At 35.3% G+C, this 16,367-nt stretch overlaps 1 protein-coding gene across 1 annotated transcript in view; it reads right to left on the reverse strand.

The window, feature by feature from the left end:
• Ptprb (protein tyrosine phosphatase receptor type B) overlaps positions 1–16,367 on the reverse strand; it is a 116,747-nt gene that overhangs the window by 100,097 nt on the left and 283 nt on the right. The window contains exons 2-3 of the mRNA XM_047549121.1: positions 14,820–15,215; positions 3,759–4,018 (exon numbers count right to left, since the gene is read on the reverse strand). Coding sequence (XP_047405077.1) covers positions 3,759–4,018; positions 14,820–15,215 — 656 coding nt within the window. The remainder of the gene's footprint in view (positions 1–3,758; positions 4,019–14,819; positions 15,216–16,367) is intronic.

Below are 16,367 nucleotides of genomic sequence, written 5' to 3' on the forward strand. Positions count from 1 at the left end.
CTTATAGAAGAAAAAGTAGGTCCAAACCTTCAACTTGTTGGCTTAGGATCAGACTTCCTTAACAGGACTCCCATAGCACAAGAAATAAAAGCAAGAATTAACAACTGGGATAGATTCAAACTAAAAAGTTTTCTCTCAGCAAAGGAAACTATCAGTAATGTGAAGAGAGAGCCTACAGAGTGGGAGAATATCTTTGCCACTCATACTTCAGATAGAGCGCTAATTTCCAGAATCTATAAAGAACTCAATAAACTCTACACCAAGAATACAAATAATCCAATCAACAAATGGGCTAAGGAAATGAACAGACACTTCACAGAAGAAGATCTACAAGCAATCAACACATATATGAAAAAATGTTCAACATCTCTAGTAATAAGAGAAATGCAAATCAAAACTACCCTCAGATTCCATCTCACTCCAATTAGAATGGCGATTATCAAGAACACAAGCAACAATAGGTGTTGGCGAGGATGTGGGGAAAAAGGTACACTCACACATTGCTGGTGGGGTTGCAAATTAGTGCAGCCACTCTGGAAAGCAATATGGAGATTCCTCAGAAAGCTTGGAATGGAAACACCATTTGACCCAGCTATCCCACTCCTTGGCCTATACCCAAAGGACTTCAAATCAGCATATTACAGAGATACAGCCACATCAATGTTCATTGCTGCTCAATTCACAATAGCCAGATTGTGAAACCAACCTAGATGTCCTTCAGCTGATGAATGGATAAAGAAACTGTGGCATGTATATACAATGGAATATTACTCCGCCGTGAAGAATGATAAAATTATGGCATTTGCAGGCAAATGGATGAAATTGGAGAATATCATGCTAAGTGAGATAAGCCAATCTCAAAAAACTAAAGGACGAATGATCTCGCTGATAAGCGGATGAGGATATATAATGGGGGATGGGAGGGGTTAGTGTTAGGGTTAGGGTTTGGTTTAGGGTTAGGGATAAGGAGGGTGGTAAGAATGGAGGAAGGAAGGACTGTATAGAGGGAAAAGAGGGGTGGGAGGGGTGGGGGGAAGGGAAAAAATAACAGAATGAATCAAAGAACATTATCCTATGTAAATTTATGATTACACAAATGGTATGCCTTGACTCCATGTACAAACAGAGAAACAACATGTATCCCATTTGTTTACAATAAAAAAAAAAGAGTAATATAGACATAGGAGCAGCAAAACTAGTACAGGAATGTTTATACCAGCATTATGTGTAATAGTTTAATAAATTGTTATTGTTATACAAAAAAAAAAGAAAAAGATGAATGTCTAGTGTCTACTTGAACATGTATAACACTAATTGCCATCTATATACAATTGGTGGGGTCAGAATTTAACAACCGTATTGATAATAAAAAAAACTGCTCATTAGATCAAGCATTAGACCGTAGGTGGCTACTACATCATCCTGTATCAATCACAACAGAATGGGGTAAGAATTACATAAACTATATAATTCTCTGAGGGTGCAAACAAATTGGACTGCCTGTTCACTGCAATGTGGACAGAGTTGAGTGGTTTTTTTTGTTTTTGTTCAGGGAATCTTATATAAGGTTAACTGATTTAACAGTAATATTGTAATGGTTTGGATGTGGTTTTTCCCTCAACGATTCATGTTTCGGGAGGATTATCAATGTAATGGTACTGAGGTGGGGGGTCCTCTAAAGAAAATAATTAGGTTATGGGGTTATTACCTTCCTGAAAGGATTAATGGAGTGGGCTACTTCTCCAGAGAATGGGTTGTTATAAAAAAAAAAAAAAAAAAAAAAAAAAAGTGAGCCTAAAAAAGAAAAAAAAAAATCACCGGTTTTTTTGCCATCATCCAAAGCTACAAACCACAAACCCAGCTTGGGGGCTGAGTCAGGTGAACTCTGTAATACAGGGCTGGATGGGCCCAATGGGTGGTGTGCCTGCATCAGAGCTCTGTAGCTGGTTGTTCTGGACAGATTTCAGCAGAGCCCAGCCAAGTCTTGAAACTCTGTGTTTCACAATAGTCAAACCTGGGCAAAAATGGGAAGTAGTCTCTTTGCCAAAAGACAACCTTTTGGTGTTCTAGCAGATGTATCTATGCTAGTTTTTATTCAATGTTTCTTATTTGATACACTTATTTTTTTCTGTAGTGTTATATATAATTAAGCTCTGATGTAAATGAATACTCTTGTAAGCTAATGTTAGTAAGGAAGTTTTGGTTGAGATTCATTCAACCAAAATAAGGAGGTGTTCCACCAACAAACACTCATTTTCAAAAGTAAGTGGTGAATCTCTCACTCATGTTAGTGGCTGAAAGGGTTCAGGAGCTGGAGAATTAGGGAGAGCACAGTGCCAGTTCATGATGGTAGCCTTAAGTCATAGCTCTCCTGTTCCATTTCCTGTCTTCCTTTCCCACTTTCCAAGTCCAGACAGATCTGAACCCATAATTACTGAGCCAGGATAGGTGGGTAAAAGCCTAGGTGGAAAGTGAAAGACTTTGGACATGTTCCTCTTTCCCTATTTTAAGTCCATACTGGGTAATTATGATTTATCTTTAAATCATAATTAGAGTTTGGATTCCTGAAGTGGATATTTTTGTTAATGGATGAAGATTGAATGCTGAGTTGTACAGATGATGTAAAGAGATTCCAGAAAGGTAATGGGGCCTTCCTAACTTCTCTTCAGTGACAAGGAGAGGACAGAGGGAAGATTTATGGTAATAGAAAAGTGAAGATAAAAATAAGATCCCATGAGTTGTTCGAGATACTGGCTATAGTTGTTTTGTGATCAATAATGAAGCATGGGCTCACTAACTGGGAACCACGTGTGGTATTAGGTTAGAACCAATGCAAAAGAAACCAGAGCACTAAATGAGTGTTATGCCATTTGAATAGTGCTGAGCTTTTTAATTTAATTTAATTTTTAAAATTATTTGGGTTGCTTATTAGGAAAGAGCTGAACACTGCCAAGTGAAACCTGAAAAAAAAGCAAAGATCCTTTTTTGTTTTTTCATTCTAGAGCTGCGGATTGAACACAGGTATGCATACATGCTAAGTATGCACTTTATTACTGAGCTACACCCATGGCTCCAGTACCTGACCTTTTCTGATCTGTTGGAATTACACTGTTACAGTCTCAATGGTGACCCAAAACCCTGAAAGGAAAGCAAAACCAAAGTGATGAGCATTCAAGACAGAACCACTATTGGAGTGGATTCCTTAAGAGGACCACGCCATCACTGCCTCTAAGTCACTTCACTCCTCTGTCACCTTACATACTAAGGGAGACCGTAAGTAGGTGAGGCTCAAAAATGTGGATGTGGAAATGGCACGTTACTATTGCTTATCTTTGTGTTCCCAGTCCATTATTAGAGTGATTTCTGACTCTGCTGTTGCTGTGCGACTCTTTCTCTCATTTACAACAGAAATGATCATGACATGTATGCAGGGTCCCCTGCCAGCTACTGACTCCTATTTTCTGGTTTCAAGTCACGTGTAAGACCGTGAACCCTGATTTAGTTAAAAAATGTAGCCAACCTACAGGCGTACAGTTATGTTACAGCGGCCTAATAATCTTCACCTCACAAAGACAGAAATTTCAATTCAATGTCAAAGGTCTTTCTCATTATGCAAAATGCATTTGTGGACCATTTATAGTTAAGATACAGGGCGCCTGGTCTGCCCCTGAAATAGTGGCCTCTTTAACAAAGCAAGTATTTTCGGACCATGGGCTTCCTGTGGCTGTTCACAACCACACCTCGCCCCCACCTTTTACCTCTTTGGTGGTACTGGAGAAGGGCCAAGTAGTTGATGGCACCCACGATGTATCTGCAATTCCAGTCGCAGGCAGACTGGGGTAAGGCTTCTTGCTGCTGTTGTGGCTGTGGTTTTCTGTAGTGTTCCTGATGAAGGCCTCCGTGGTGTTCCTAAGAAGGTGCTCCGGGCTATATGGAACTGTATTAAATAAAGTAGTAGGGATCTGGGGAGGAGCTGTGTTTCTAGTGCTCCTCACTGAAACTTCTGCTCCCAGGCCAGCTGAAGTAAAGAAAGGACAGTTACAAAAATTATTCTCACATTTTATGGATTCTTCACATAAAAACAATGTTACTTAGAAAAAGAAGACACCTTTCAATAATGGGCGTGTAGATAAGATGAATTGTACGAAAAAAAAGCAAAGATCTTTTAGGTGGATGACAATGTCCATTTGTCCCAGCAATTACCCATCCCCTTCCATCAGTTTTATGGTGATGGGAAAGTTGTGAAAACTGTGCTATGGGAAAAAACGCCAGTTCCATATAGAAAACAGAATTAAATTTACTCCATGAACATCTGTGGGATTGCTGGATTGTTTTTTTCTTGGGGGGGGGTCTGCTAATCTCTAAAACTCAATGCAAAATTCAGAGTATATAGCTTGTGTACTGGTTCTTCTATGGGTAACTGCTATAGCTTTCTTCAGCTTTTCAAAGAAGGTATTAAACAAGAGAATCACCATTAATGACCTGCTTAAGTTCATCATGAAGTCTGACAATTCCTTGGGGGAGTAAGGACATTTATTTCTTTTTAGTGCAAATGTTTTTAAATGTAATTTGTACTTTTTAATTAATAAACTAGTTTATTTTTTGGTACTGGAGATTGAACCCAGGGGTGTTCTACCACTGAGCTACATTCTCAGTTCTTTTTAATTTTTTTTTTTTAGGACAGGATCTTGCTAAACTGCTCAGGATCTTGCTAAGTTGCCTAGACTGACCTCAAGCTTGCTATCCTTTTGTCTCAGCCTCCCTAGTTGCTGGGGTTACAGGTGTGCACCACCACACTCAGCATTTAATTTTCTTTTTAACTGATACATACAGACATAAATGTTGCACATATTAATGGGGTGATAGAGATGTTTCAATACCTTTGAATACTGTGTAATGTTTAAATCTGGTTAAACATATCTAACTCCTCAAATGTTTATTGTTTCTTTATGGTGCAAACATGTAGAATCCTTTCTTCCAGCTTTTGGAAATGTACTGTACATTATTGTTATCTAAAGTCACCCTACTAAGCAATTGGTACCTATTGTTGCAAACTGTTTTTAATTCTAATGGAATGAGTCCAAATCATGGAACTGTTGTATTTTCTAAGCTATCTATCTTCTGGAAGAATGGTGAATTGATTTAAAATACATGAGCTGGTGGGATTAATTTATAGCTTTACTTTGTAAGGCTGAACTTCCCAGAGTAAAACAACATTATTTTCTGAATTAGGTTCACTTGGCCATAATTTAAAAATGGGCTCTCCATCTTTTGAGGATACTGCTAACATGCAATATCTGCATTTCTAACAATCTCTCAGGTGATGCTGATAATGCTAATCATTGGAAACCCTTTGTATGCAAGACTTTAGAGCACAATCCTATAATATGAAGCATTGGAAAGTTCTATAAATTATGGGTTGAGGTGATATGTTTAGATGTTTCCACTGATTCCGCCAAAGGTGAGTTTCCAGGAATATAAGAACCCACAAAATGTTATCATATCAGATAACCATTACTGAATTGTTTTGGCTTAAAGACTGTCAGGGGAAAGATTTTAGTTTTTACTCTTCCTTTATTGATTCATTCATTCGGACAACTATTTATGAAGCAACTACTATGTGCTGGGCAAAAGTGTCCTAAAGAAGTAATTAGTCATCACATTTTCCCTTTTCTGTTCTTATTGACCCATTTTGAGCCTTATTCCTTTCCATCCCAGTTTCAATGGACTAATATGTTTCATATGATAATGTATGTAAATATGAGGATGACCACAAAAAGAGGATCCCAACAACAAAGCTACTTTTACCATTTAATAAGATATAAATAGCAGCAAGGTGGCACATGCCTATAATCCCAGTCACTTGGAAGGCTGAGGCAAGAGAATTACAAGTTCAAGGCCAGTCTCAGCAACTTAGCAAGGCCCTAAACAACTTAGCAAGACCCTGTCTCAAAAATAAATAAATAAATAACATAAATAAATAAAATAAAATAAAAAGGTCTGGGAATGTAGTTCAGTGGTTAAGCTCCCTTGGGTTCAATCCCGAGTACAAAAAAAGATTATATATATTACATTTTTTCATATGGCAAGCTATGCTTACACTCCACTAAGGAGTAGTTGGTAAATTTTTGTCCTAAGAACTAACTCTCTCTCTCGATATATATATATATATTTAAAAATATGTATAGCAACAACTGTCCTAAAAGCTAATAAAATAATCATGGCTATTATGCATGCTTCCTTTGAAATGTAGAGGGTTGAGCAAAGTGCTTTGTATATTGATGGATTTAGCAAATAAAAATAAGTGACACCCAGTTAAATTAGAATTTCAAGTAAACAACCAATAATTTTTTTAGTATAACTCACTATTCCAAATAGACAATACTACAAAGATTATATGACATATTATATTGTATATCACAAATATACTAAAAATGATCTATTCATCTGAAACTGAAATATAACTGGGCATTGTACATAATCCTGATGTATTAACTCTAGTTGCATATCTATTAGGTCTAGGCTTTGAAAGTCTTCTAGATGTTCTTTTTAGTTTCTGTCTTTATTCTTCCAAATCACGTACAACTATCACTGTCTTTGTGCTTGGATCGGCCTCTCTGGACACAGACTGGCATATTGATCCTTGAGGTGTTTTTACATGACAAACTCAATCATACTATTAGTGAGTTTCCTTCACAAGGAACGCCAAGAAACAGTTTTACTTTTGCAGTTAATTGAGTTAGGTGCTTGACTATTCCCTTAAATAGACATTTTTCTATTGTGGGGATAGAAAGCTTTGTGTATAGGGAGATCAGCATTTTGGTGATTTGAACTTTGGCCAATGCTAATTCTCTGAGATGACTACTACCTATGACAATTTTAGCTCTTAGAGCCTTAAAAAATTTTTTTAATGATGGGGTTAGAACAACAAAAAAATGGTTCCAAATACCAAGCCTTCAATTACATTTCTTCATATGGCAAGCTATGCTTACTCTTCACTAAGGAATAGTTGGTAAATTTTTGTCCTAAGAATTTTATTTTTAGTTAACTTACATAATTAATTCAGTGGATGAAACTGGACTCTCTCAAAATTAGATAAATGATCAAAACAGTCTCATAACTTCTGCAAATAACACAGCTTATCTTACCACCATGTGTAGCTTTTGGCTATATTATGGGGAAAAATTTGGCAGCCTGTAATTGTCTTTAATTAACCTTCTACATATATTTTTAAAACACCTCAAACCAAACATGTCCTTTTTCCATTTTAGGCTACACCTCCTTTTTTTTTTTTCCAGAATACTTAGGTCCAGTACATCTTCATTTTGTGTCTGTGCTTTTAAGTTATGCTATTTAAGAAGTCAGAAATAAGTCTTGGTCTTAACTTATTTTGTGAATTTTAAAGCAACAGTTTGCAAATGTTGGTAGGAATCAGACTCACCTTTGGCACCAGTTTGCCTTGGCACCCCCTCTAGAGCTTGTGATTCAGTAGATTTGATGCAGGACCCAAAACCTGCCTTCCTAACAAGTTTCCTAGGTGACTCTAAGTGTATGGCTTTAGTCAAAGTGAAATTCTTAAAACTTATTATCTGGGTATTGAAGGAATATTAAATAGATGAAAGGAAAGAAAATCTGTTATAGAAATATAAAAAACTAGCAAAATAAGTTTATTTTTCTATCTCCTGAATTCTTCCTTGAAACAGATGTATGAATTTATACTAAAAATGGTAGATCTTTGGATGCTTTCACGTCTATGAATTCTTCTGATGTTCTTTGAAAAGGTATATATGTTTCACTATTCAAGAAAGAGCAGTTCTGACAAATACAAGGAAAAGTTCTTACACAATGGAACAATATGTTAAAGCTATTTTTAAAACTTTATTGTACCATTGCTACTACATTGTTTTCACATTATAACAAAATTAGAACACAATTCAAGGCAAGGGGGACCATCCTGCTTCCAATCTAAAATGTTTTAGCACGTAAGTTGCAAATAGTTCTCTGCATAGTGTAATATCACCTATGAAATTATTTGCGATGACTGTATCTTTCTAACACATGTTTAAAAAATTTATTTTCATATATTTTTATTTTTTGGTACTGGAGATTTAATCCAGGTACACTTTATCACATCCCCAGTTCTTTTTATTTTTTATTTTGAGACAGGTTCTCACAAGTTGCTAAGGCTGGTCTTGAACTTATGGTCCTCCTATCTCAGCCTCCCAAGTTGCTGGGAGGTGTGAACCACCACACCCAGCTCAAACACATCTTTAAAAAGAGCAGTGTATATTTGTTTATTCATTGATCTGTGATTCAGAAAGAATTAAAATTAAATAAAAATAAGACTTTCTTGTACGACAATAAGGATGACACATGACTTGCTAACTTCTCTTCTTTAAATGATACAAATAACTTTTTAGCATGTTGGAAACAGAATAACTTGAATTAAATTCATTTTGGAGATAGAAAATTTTAACTATATTGGTACTTATTATTCTGCAGGAAGATATTAAATTTAATATGCCCTTTAAAAGTGAGTAAATCATCTGGAGGATAAAACTTTAGAGTGAAAAAAAATTTAATTTGTTTCATGCAGCAGGACAAATGAGAATTTTAGGGCTTATGAAAATCTATTAAATTACTTTATATGTCTTTTAAATGATGGAAAGGGCTCAACAAAGTCAAACAACAAAACAAACAAACCCCAAATCCCAGAAAGCACATGGGCTGAAAATGGTTGGGGAATTCTGAATAATGTGCCAGCCATTTTCAATGATCAAATAAATAACCATAAATGATATTATTTTCAAAGATTATATAAAAATAATGGTACACTACAAGGCCCATGTTGATGATGCAAAGAGAAAACATACCTAAAATGTCTGTTACATCCAACTTGGCCCAAGTAGGTCTGTATATAAACAAGACACTTCCTGTCTTTTTGTTATCTCCCACAAACGGTATTTACAAGCAGGGGCACTAACACAAATAATTTCTTCTAAAACCTTTTCTCTCGAAGGTGTATATGATGGCTTATCTTTTACAATTCTTATGCATTTTATGCTTTCACCTAAATTACTACAATTAAACAATTATTTTAACCAGCAGGTCTATGGAGGCTCCCAACAATATGGCTTACTGCTTCAGCAAAATCCTTTTTAGTGATTTCTTCAACTTAGCCATATCAAGGACAGTTGAAAATTTATCTGCCTTTAGATAAACACAAGAAATGAGTGAATGTATATTGAGTACTGAATAAATGTTTATTGGTTGACTAACATTTTATTTTCACTATCACTCTCTGTACAATATGAAGCAACTGAGTAAAAATAATAATTTTAGACAACCATCCAGGTTTTTGTAAATGTAAGGAGACTTGGTATCCCTTGGAAAATGTACACAAACCATGGATAGAATTTTTCAACCTTTACCTGCAGAACTAGAACTACATCCATACAATCTATCTGCTCTAGGATTTGTGCTGGTATTCTTAAAGTTAGTTGCAAGTTCAAAATGTTTTAGTTTTCTATGCCAAGGATTATTTGCTTAGCTCTATTTGCAAACCAGTAAGTTCCTTAAAGTAAATCTCCCTGTTTCCCATATAGATATGGAGGTCAAATAATAACTTGTTTTCTTCATCAGATCTATACAGCTTCATTAATCTTAGGAGACCAAGCCTACTCTCTGCTGGAATAGATGCAACTGTAAGTTTTAATGGCTTGGTTGGTTTAAAACTCATACTTGGATTGGATAGAAGACAAAGGCAATAGTCATAATTTCAATGTAGTATTCCTCAAAGCAGTCCTTAAATCTTTATTATTTCTTTATTGTTTCCCCACTCAACACTTTCCAGAAGTTGAAACATTCCTTCATTGAATCAGGATTTGTTGAGCATGAATGACAAGATTAGCTTTGAAGTCATCCATTATTAATGATTTCACTTTCTTCAGGTAACCTCAGTCTGAAAATATTAAATGGAAAATTCTTAAACAATTTGTAAGTTTTAAATTGTGCACCTTTATGAGTAGTGTGATGAAATTTCAAGCTTTACCACTCTATTCCACTCAGAACTTGAATTATCTATTTATCTAGTATATCTGCACTGTATATGCTACCTGCCCATTAGTAACACAATGGCCATCTTGGTTATCACATCCACAGTTGTGGTATCACAGTGCTTGTGTTCAGGTAACCCTTACTTACCAAATAATGGCTCGGAAATAATAGTAGTAACAATAGTAGGGCCAGGATTTGGGTATATCAAAGAGAAGCTCTAAAGTGCTTTCTTTAAGTGAAACAATGAAAGTACTATAAGGTATTATGAGAAGAGAGAGATCGTATTCACATAAGTTTTAGTAGAGTATATTGTAATTTTTTAAATTTGTTGTTAGTTATTATTGTTAATCTCTCATTGTGCCTAGTTTATAAATTAAACTTTATCATTTATATGTATAGGGAAAAAAGTGGTATACATAGGGTTTGATATGATCTACAATTTCAGTCATCCACTGGGGATCATGTATAATAAGGTAGGGGAATACTTTATAAAGACTCAATGTATGATCCCTGTTATCAATAGGCTTATAGCATTGCAATTTACTTTTTCATTTCCCCCCCCCTGTATCTCCTATGTTATATAAAAGACTAGGTCATCAGGAAATGATTTTTTAAAATCAAATTTCAAGTCAACTTTCCTGGAATATACTAATGTACAAGTACACCCCAAAATGTAAGACAATATAATTTAATTTTCTTTTTAACTTATGAAGGTTAAGCTAAGCAGGATGCCCTCGCTTTATGGTATTATATTTTAAGAATTTACAGTTAGAGATTGAGATCTCAGAGTGTGTTTTCATTCTTGAAGAAGCAATGGTCCTTAAAAAAAAAAAAAAAACGACAGTATCTTTATATGAAAATCCAATGCTATCAAATAGATCTTATTACATTATTGATGACTAGCTTGTGTGAACTGATAGCATGAATGTCTCTAAATATTTGAATGTTTGGTATCTGATTGAAAAAGAATATATGAGAAGAATGATGTTTCTCAATTTTTAGCCAGATTACTTGGCATCTTGGAGACAATGCTTTTATTATCATTCTTGTGACTCAGAATGATAATATTATTGTTCTGATTTTTACAAAAATTACTTTTTTTAAAAAAAGTCTGTCTGCCACGGACAATCTTCCTTTGTCTAAAATATACAGTGTATTCCTTAAGGGTACTTGAATTTCAGAGGAAATGGTAAATATCTCAATCCCATCTTTTCTTTAAATTGGTCATCTGACACATACAGGTGTCCCTGGTTCCACACTACCCACATACTCTATTTAATTAAGTTTCTATTCATTAGATTCCAATAAATTTTATTCTATTGTCTTATTTGTCCTATTATTATATTGTTTTGAAGAAATATGAGCTATGTAAATAAAAAGACCAATTTTATATTCATATTCTAGTGAAAACCCCAGCTCAGCTTGTGTAGCTCTATGGCAGAGGCTTGCCTAGCATGCACAAGGCCTGGGTTCCAACCCTAGCACAGAAAACCAAACAGAAAATCACTAGAGTAAGTTATGATTATTTGACATATCTTACTGTAGTATAAATGCTCATCTGAAAAAAAAAAGTAACTTTTTAATTGAATTTTAACCTATTCAATTCAACTTGTTATAGAGGAGTGAGTAAATGAGAAGAAGAAAAGTAGCACACTCTTACTTTTGAGAGTGGATATAGCTGAATTATGGTAAAACTTTGCAAGACACTCAAAAGGCTGTTTGAAAAAATATGCAACTGGATTGGGGTTGTAGCTCAGTGGTAGGGCACTTGCCTGGCATGGGTGAGGCACTGGGTTTGATTCTCAGCACTGCATTTAAATAAAATAAAGGACTATTGACAGCTAAAAAAATTCTTAAAAATATGCAATTGTAAATTATCCTATGTGTGTATGTGTGTGTGTGTGTGTATAAAATTTTTTGTGTGTGCTGGGGATCAAACCCAAGGTCTTACACCAACTAGACAAGCACTCTACTACTGACCTACAGTTTGAAATTTTTTAAAAAAGAATGAGTGCTTAGGGGTTGGGGATTTAGCTTAGTGGCAGAGCATTTGCCTAGCTTACACAGGCCCTGGATTCAATCCTTAGCACTGTGGGTAGGAGAGGAATCATGAAGAATGGGTGCTTAATGTGATACAGTGACAGGGATAGATATTGGAAAGGGGTACTTTCTTCTTTTTGCACTCTGTTATAATTACCTATTTACTTATCTGACCTCCCCATTACTCTAAGGAGTAAGATACAATTAATGGTTTTTGATGCAGTTCCACGTTGAAATCACCTAGGAAACTTTTGAAAAATACAATGCCTGATTTAATTGGCCTAGAAGAGGGAGACTAGGCATTAGTATTATTTAATTATTTAAAAGCTATCATGTAATTCCAAAATGAAATGGGTTGAGAATCACTGGTGTAGGATAATCGGTTACTAGCACAAGTTCTGGCACATAATACTTGTTAGGTAAACAATACTTGGAAGCTTGAATGAAACCATGAATATTTCCTTCATATTGTGAAACAAATATGAACATATGGTTCAGATTTTTACCTTTATAGTATACTTTCTTTTATTGAAGAATGTACGAAATAATTCAAATCCTATGGATGAACATCATGCATATTTATGCTGCCTTAGTTTGCAGTATTTCATTACCAACTTAAAAAGAGATATTTGGAATCATTTATTGCAAACATCTAAGGGTGTTTTGGTTAATTTTTTACAGTGGCTTTTCTAACAAATTGGTTAACTTTCATATTATAGAAATATCATATTTTATGCTATGTCAAATACCATTCTTAATCTTTAATTGATGCCGAGTTTAAGGCAGAGCATAAAAGTGTGTCTGTTTTTTAGCTTATAATTGTGTTAAATCATGTATGCTACTTATGTGTATTCAAATATAAGATTTTTTTATTCCACTATTGTGCAAATTTAAACTCTTTCTTTTTCTGTAAATTTGTTGTTTTTTCAACACACATTGCCAGGCATGTTGTGGACATGGCATGTTCAGTAGGTAATTGCAAATGGCCTATTCTATGTACTTTATTTATGAAGTCCATCACTGGACATATTTTATACAAGGGTCAAAGAAGAAGAGAATTTGTCTGTGAATTCTTTTGTCTTGCATAACTCTCCACTGGATCCATATCTCCTTTATTAAACTCCAGAATAATTAATCTTCTGCTAAGATTTGATTGTGAGTTGGGGATGAATCTCACTTCCTGTCTATAGCAGTCCAATTGGAATATTTACAGTCTTTCTATGTGGTTTGGGATGGCCTTTGTTAAATGAACTACAAGAAAGGAATTGTACAAATTGGGGTTATATGCTGTATTTTCTTTGATAAAGTTGATTTTCTAATTGACTTTTATATTTTTATTTTCTTTGCATAGCCAGAAATGATATAGGAACTGGAACTCTTAACTCTCAACTGCCATTGTAGAAGAGCCCACTGCATTCAACTGTTATCTAATTAAATGCTAGTTTAATTTATGAAATGCTTGAGTGACAGGTAACTGTCCAAAGACTAGCATGGTGGAAAAACACACATCAGCCTAAAACCTGAGCAGTTAAGTAAAAGATTTAAGGGTATTGCAGATGGGAATCCCCAAGCAGGATTATGAACCCACACTACCTGGGAAGTTGTTTTTAAAACCTTGTATAAATCCAGATTTCCTGATACAGAATCTTGGAGGTGACTGTGGAGGAAGAAATGATGGAAAGAAATCCTAGTGATTTGTGTTTTTAATAAACCCTTCCTTTCCTTCCTTTGGGGGTTCTTTTGCAACCAGTTGGGCAAAAGTGTCTTGTCAAGCATTTGGGAACCACTGGTATAAGGGAATGTATACTGGACAAGGAACTAAGAAGTTCGGGTTAAAGTCCTAGCCCTAATTTATCTGGAATAATAATTTACTTAACCTTGACAAATTTCAATCTCCTTGGTGAGAGGCCTCATTTTTAGATAATTTCTCTGGCGATTTCTAAGACTTTTTTGTGCCTAATATATTGTGATTCTATTAGTTTTATCTTTCATGACTTCCTAAAGCAAACCTCTAATAGAGGAATAAATTCACAATAAAATGATTAAAGAGAGGATGAAGCTGCATGTATATTCCACAAACAAAAATTCCTAGCTCAGGGCTGAACGATGTACTACATCAGAAGTTTGTGCAAAAGTCTTCTGTGTCCATTAATGGTCAACAAATTGGAAAAATCTATCATCACCCATTGGTTCTTACCATTTCAAAAAAGGATGTTACCTTCAAAAGATATCTACACTTAAACATCAATACAAAAGATTTGCAAAATCACAATTTATTTCCTTGCCAGCCTTGTCAAGCGCACCTGGATGATGTCATCTTTCTCATCAGAAGATCGAGGTGTCTGTGTCAGCAAAATCTAATAATTTCCTGATCATTGTCTGTAGTCATTACATAAATATGCTATGTATATGCCTACATCTATAATCCTACATGAAATAGCACAGACTATTTCAGGTTAGTAGTCTATCACAAAGGAGAGGCTCAAGAAATGTTTGTTGAATTAGTAAAATAAGCAAGAAAAGACAGGAAGAATGGGTGATAGGGAAGAGTTGGGCTGATGATGAGGATGATGAAGTTTTCCATTATTGGAAATCACACAGTCCACAGTAGCTTATGAATCTTCCATAGAAACGTACTAGGGATGTAGACTCCCCTTGGAGGTATAAAAACAAGACATGGAGTAGGAGGACTTTCAGAATTGATTCTGAAAGGAATAGCTCACCTTTTTTTAAGCAGAGGCTTTCATTGACCACTTTTCCCTCCTTGTTGACGTTTATTTTCATCCAGCTATGAAGGTATTTCCTGCCTTTCTTGACCACTACTTTGGGGCCTTGTTTCTTGAGAAAGAAGGAGGTATTTTCTACCTCAAGGAACCCTTCCTGCTCATAGCAGGTCCACTGGGGTGCTTGGGAGCAGGGGGTGAGGACGGCTGCACGGGAAGGGCCACCGGAGGAACTGGAGAAGCCCAGGCACAGTGCAGATTCAACGTGGAGGAGCTTTCCATCCTCAGCCCACAGCCACTGCTGGTTCTGGCTGGTGCCACTGCAGGAGCCCATGATCACTCTCTCATTTACGAAAAGGCACTGATGTTTCTGGACATGGACAATCTGAAACCCCTCTGGAAGACGAAAAGCTTATAAAGTGCTGTGTAGCAAGTTATAAGAACTGTTTAAAAATCAAAACCACCCTCCCACAAATGAGCTAAGTAAAAATACTAGGTCTATTTATATTTTGCTATTTCTACCATTCCAAGAGAATAGTCCCAGAGTCAGCACATGTGATTTTAAAAATCCTAAAGCTAATAATTAATAAATTAAATTAAAAGATAAAAACCACAAGGCTGATGATCAAAAATGTCAAAATGTTACACTTAGCAACCACCTCTCCCTCTTTTTAAAACTTTCACATGGTGTGGGGAAGAAAACACACCTTATAAGAAAAATGAAAGGAAACTTAAAAAAAATAAAATAAAACCATCCAGAGAATATGGTTTTCCTTTGGATAAGGAAGGACATATCCAAAGAAAGTGGTGTCTTGTGTTAGCCCAGTTAGGTAAATATGCTACAGTTATGTAAAACTCAGTTCCCTTTTTAATCATTTGACTCCATATCACTTTCACTCAAAAACAAACAAACAAAAAAAAAACCACCTTTTCAATCCTTGAATTCACATTGTAATAAGTATTTGTTTACAATTTGTTTAGTTTGAGTAAAGATTTTAAAAATTGGACACATTTACCATAAGATAAAAATAAAACAAAATTTTCCATCCTTCCAAGGACAATCTCCTAGCTCATAGCAACCAATGAAAATATTGATTATCACAAACTGAGTTTATTACACTCCTGGAGAGAAGCTACTATTTTGTGATAATGTCTATAGTTTTTCCTTAATTACTAACAGGTTAAAAAAAAAAAACATTCAGCATTTCTTAAATACCCACTTGTTAAACATTCACATTAAAAAGCAATATTCAGACTCAGAACCGTTTTTAATGAGTTTTTACTTAAAATGTCCACTTCTCCCATGAAAATATACAACCCTTCCAAATGACAACTTCTAGATAAAATACATCTCCTCATCCCCTTCAATCATTTTACTTTATATTTTCTTCCTTTAATATGAAAAAAAGCAGAACTTTAACCTGATTGGAAAAAGGCATGGGGGAGCCACAGACTGTTACATAACAGTAAAGACATCTTCTCAGGGTTCTGCTTTCTCCCCTGTAAAGATGCCCTGTCGGGGGCTGAGCGGCCCAGGGCATCTGGAGG

This window comes from Sciurus carolinensis, chromosome 4 (assembly GCF_902686445.1).
Source record: "Sciurus carolinensis chromosome 4, mSciCar1.2, whole genome shotgun sequence".
Lineage (NCBI taxonomy): Eukaryota > Metazoa > Chordata > Mammalia > Rodentia > Sciuridae > Sciurus > Sciurus carolinensis.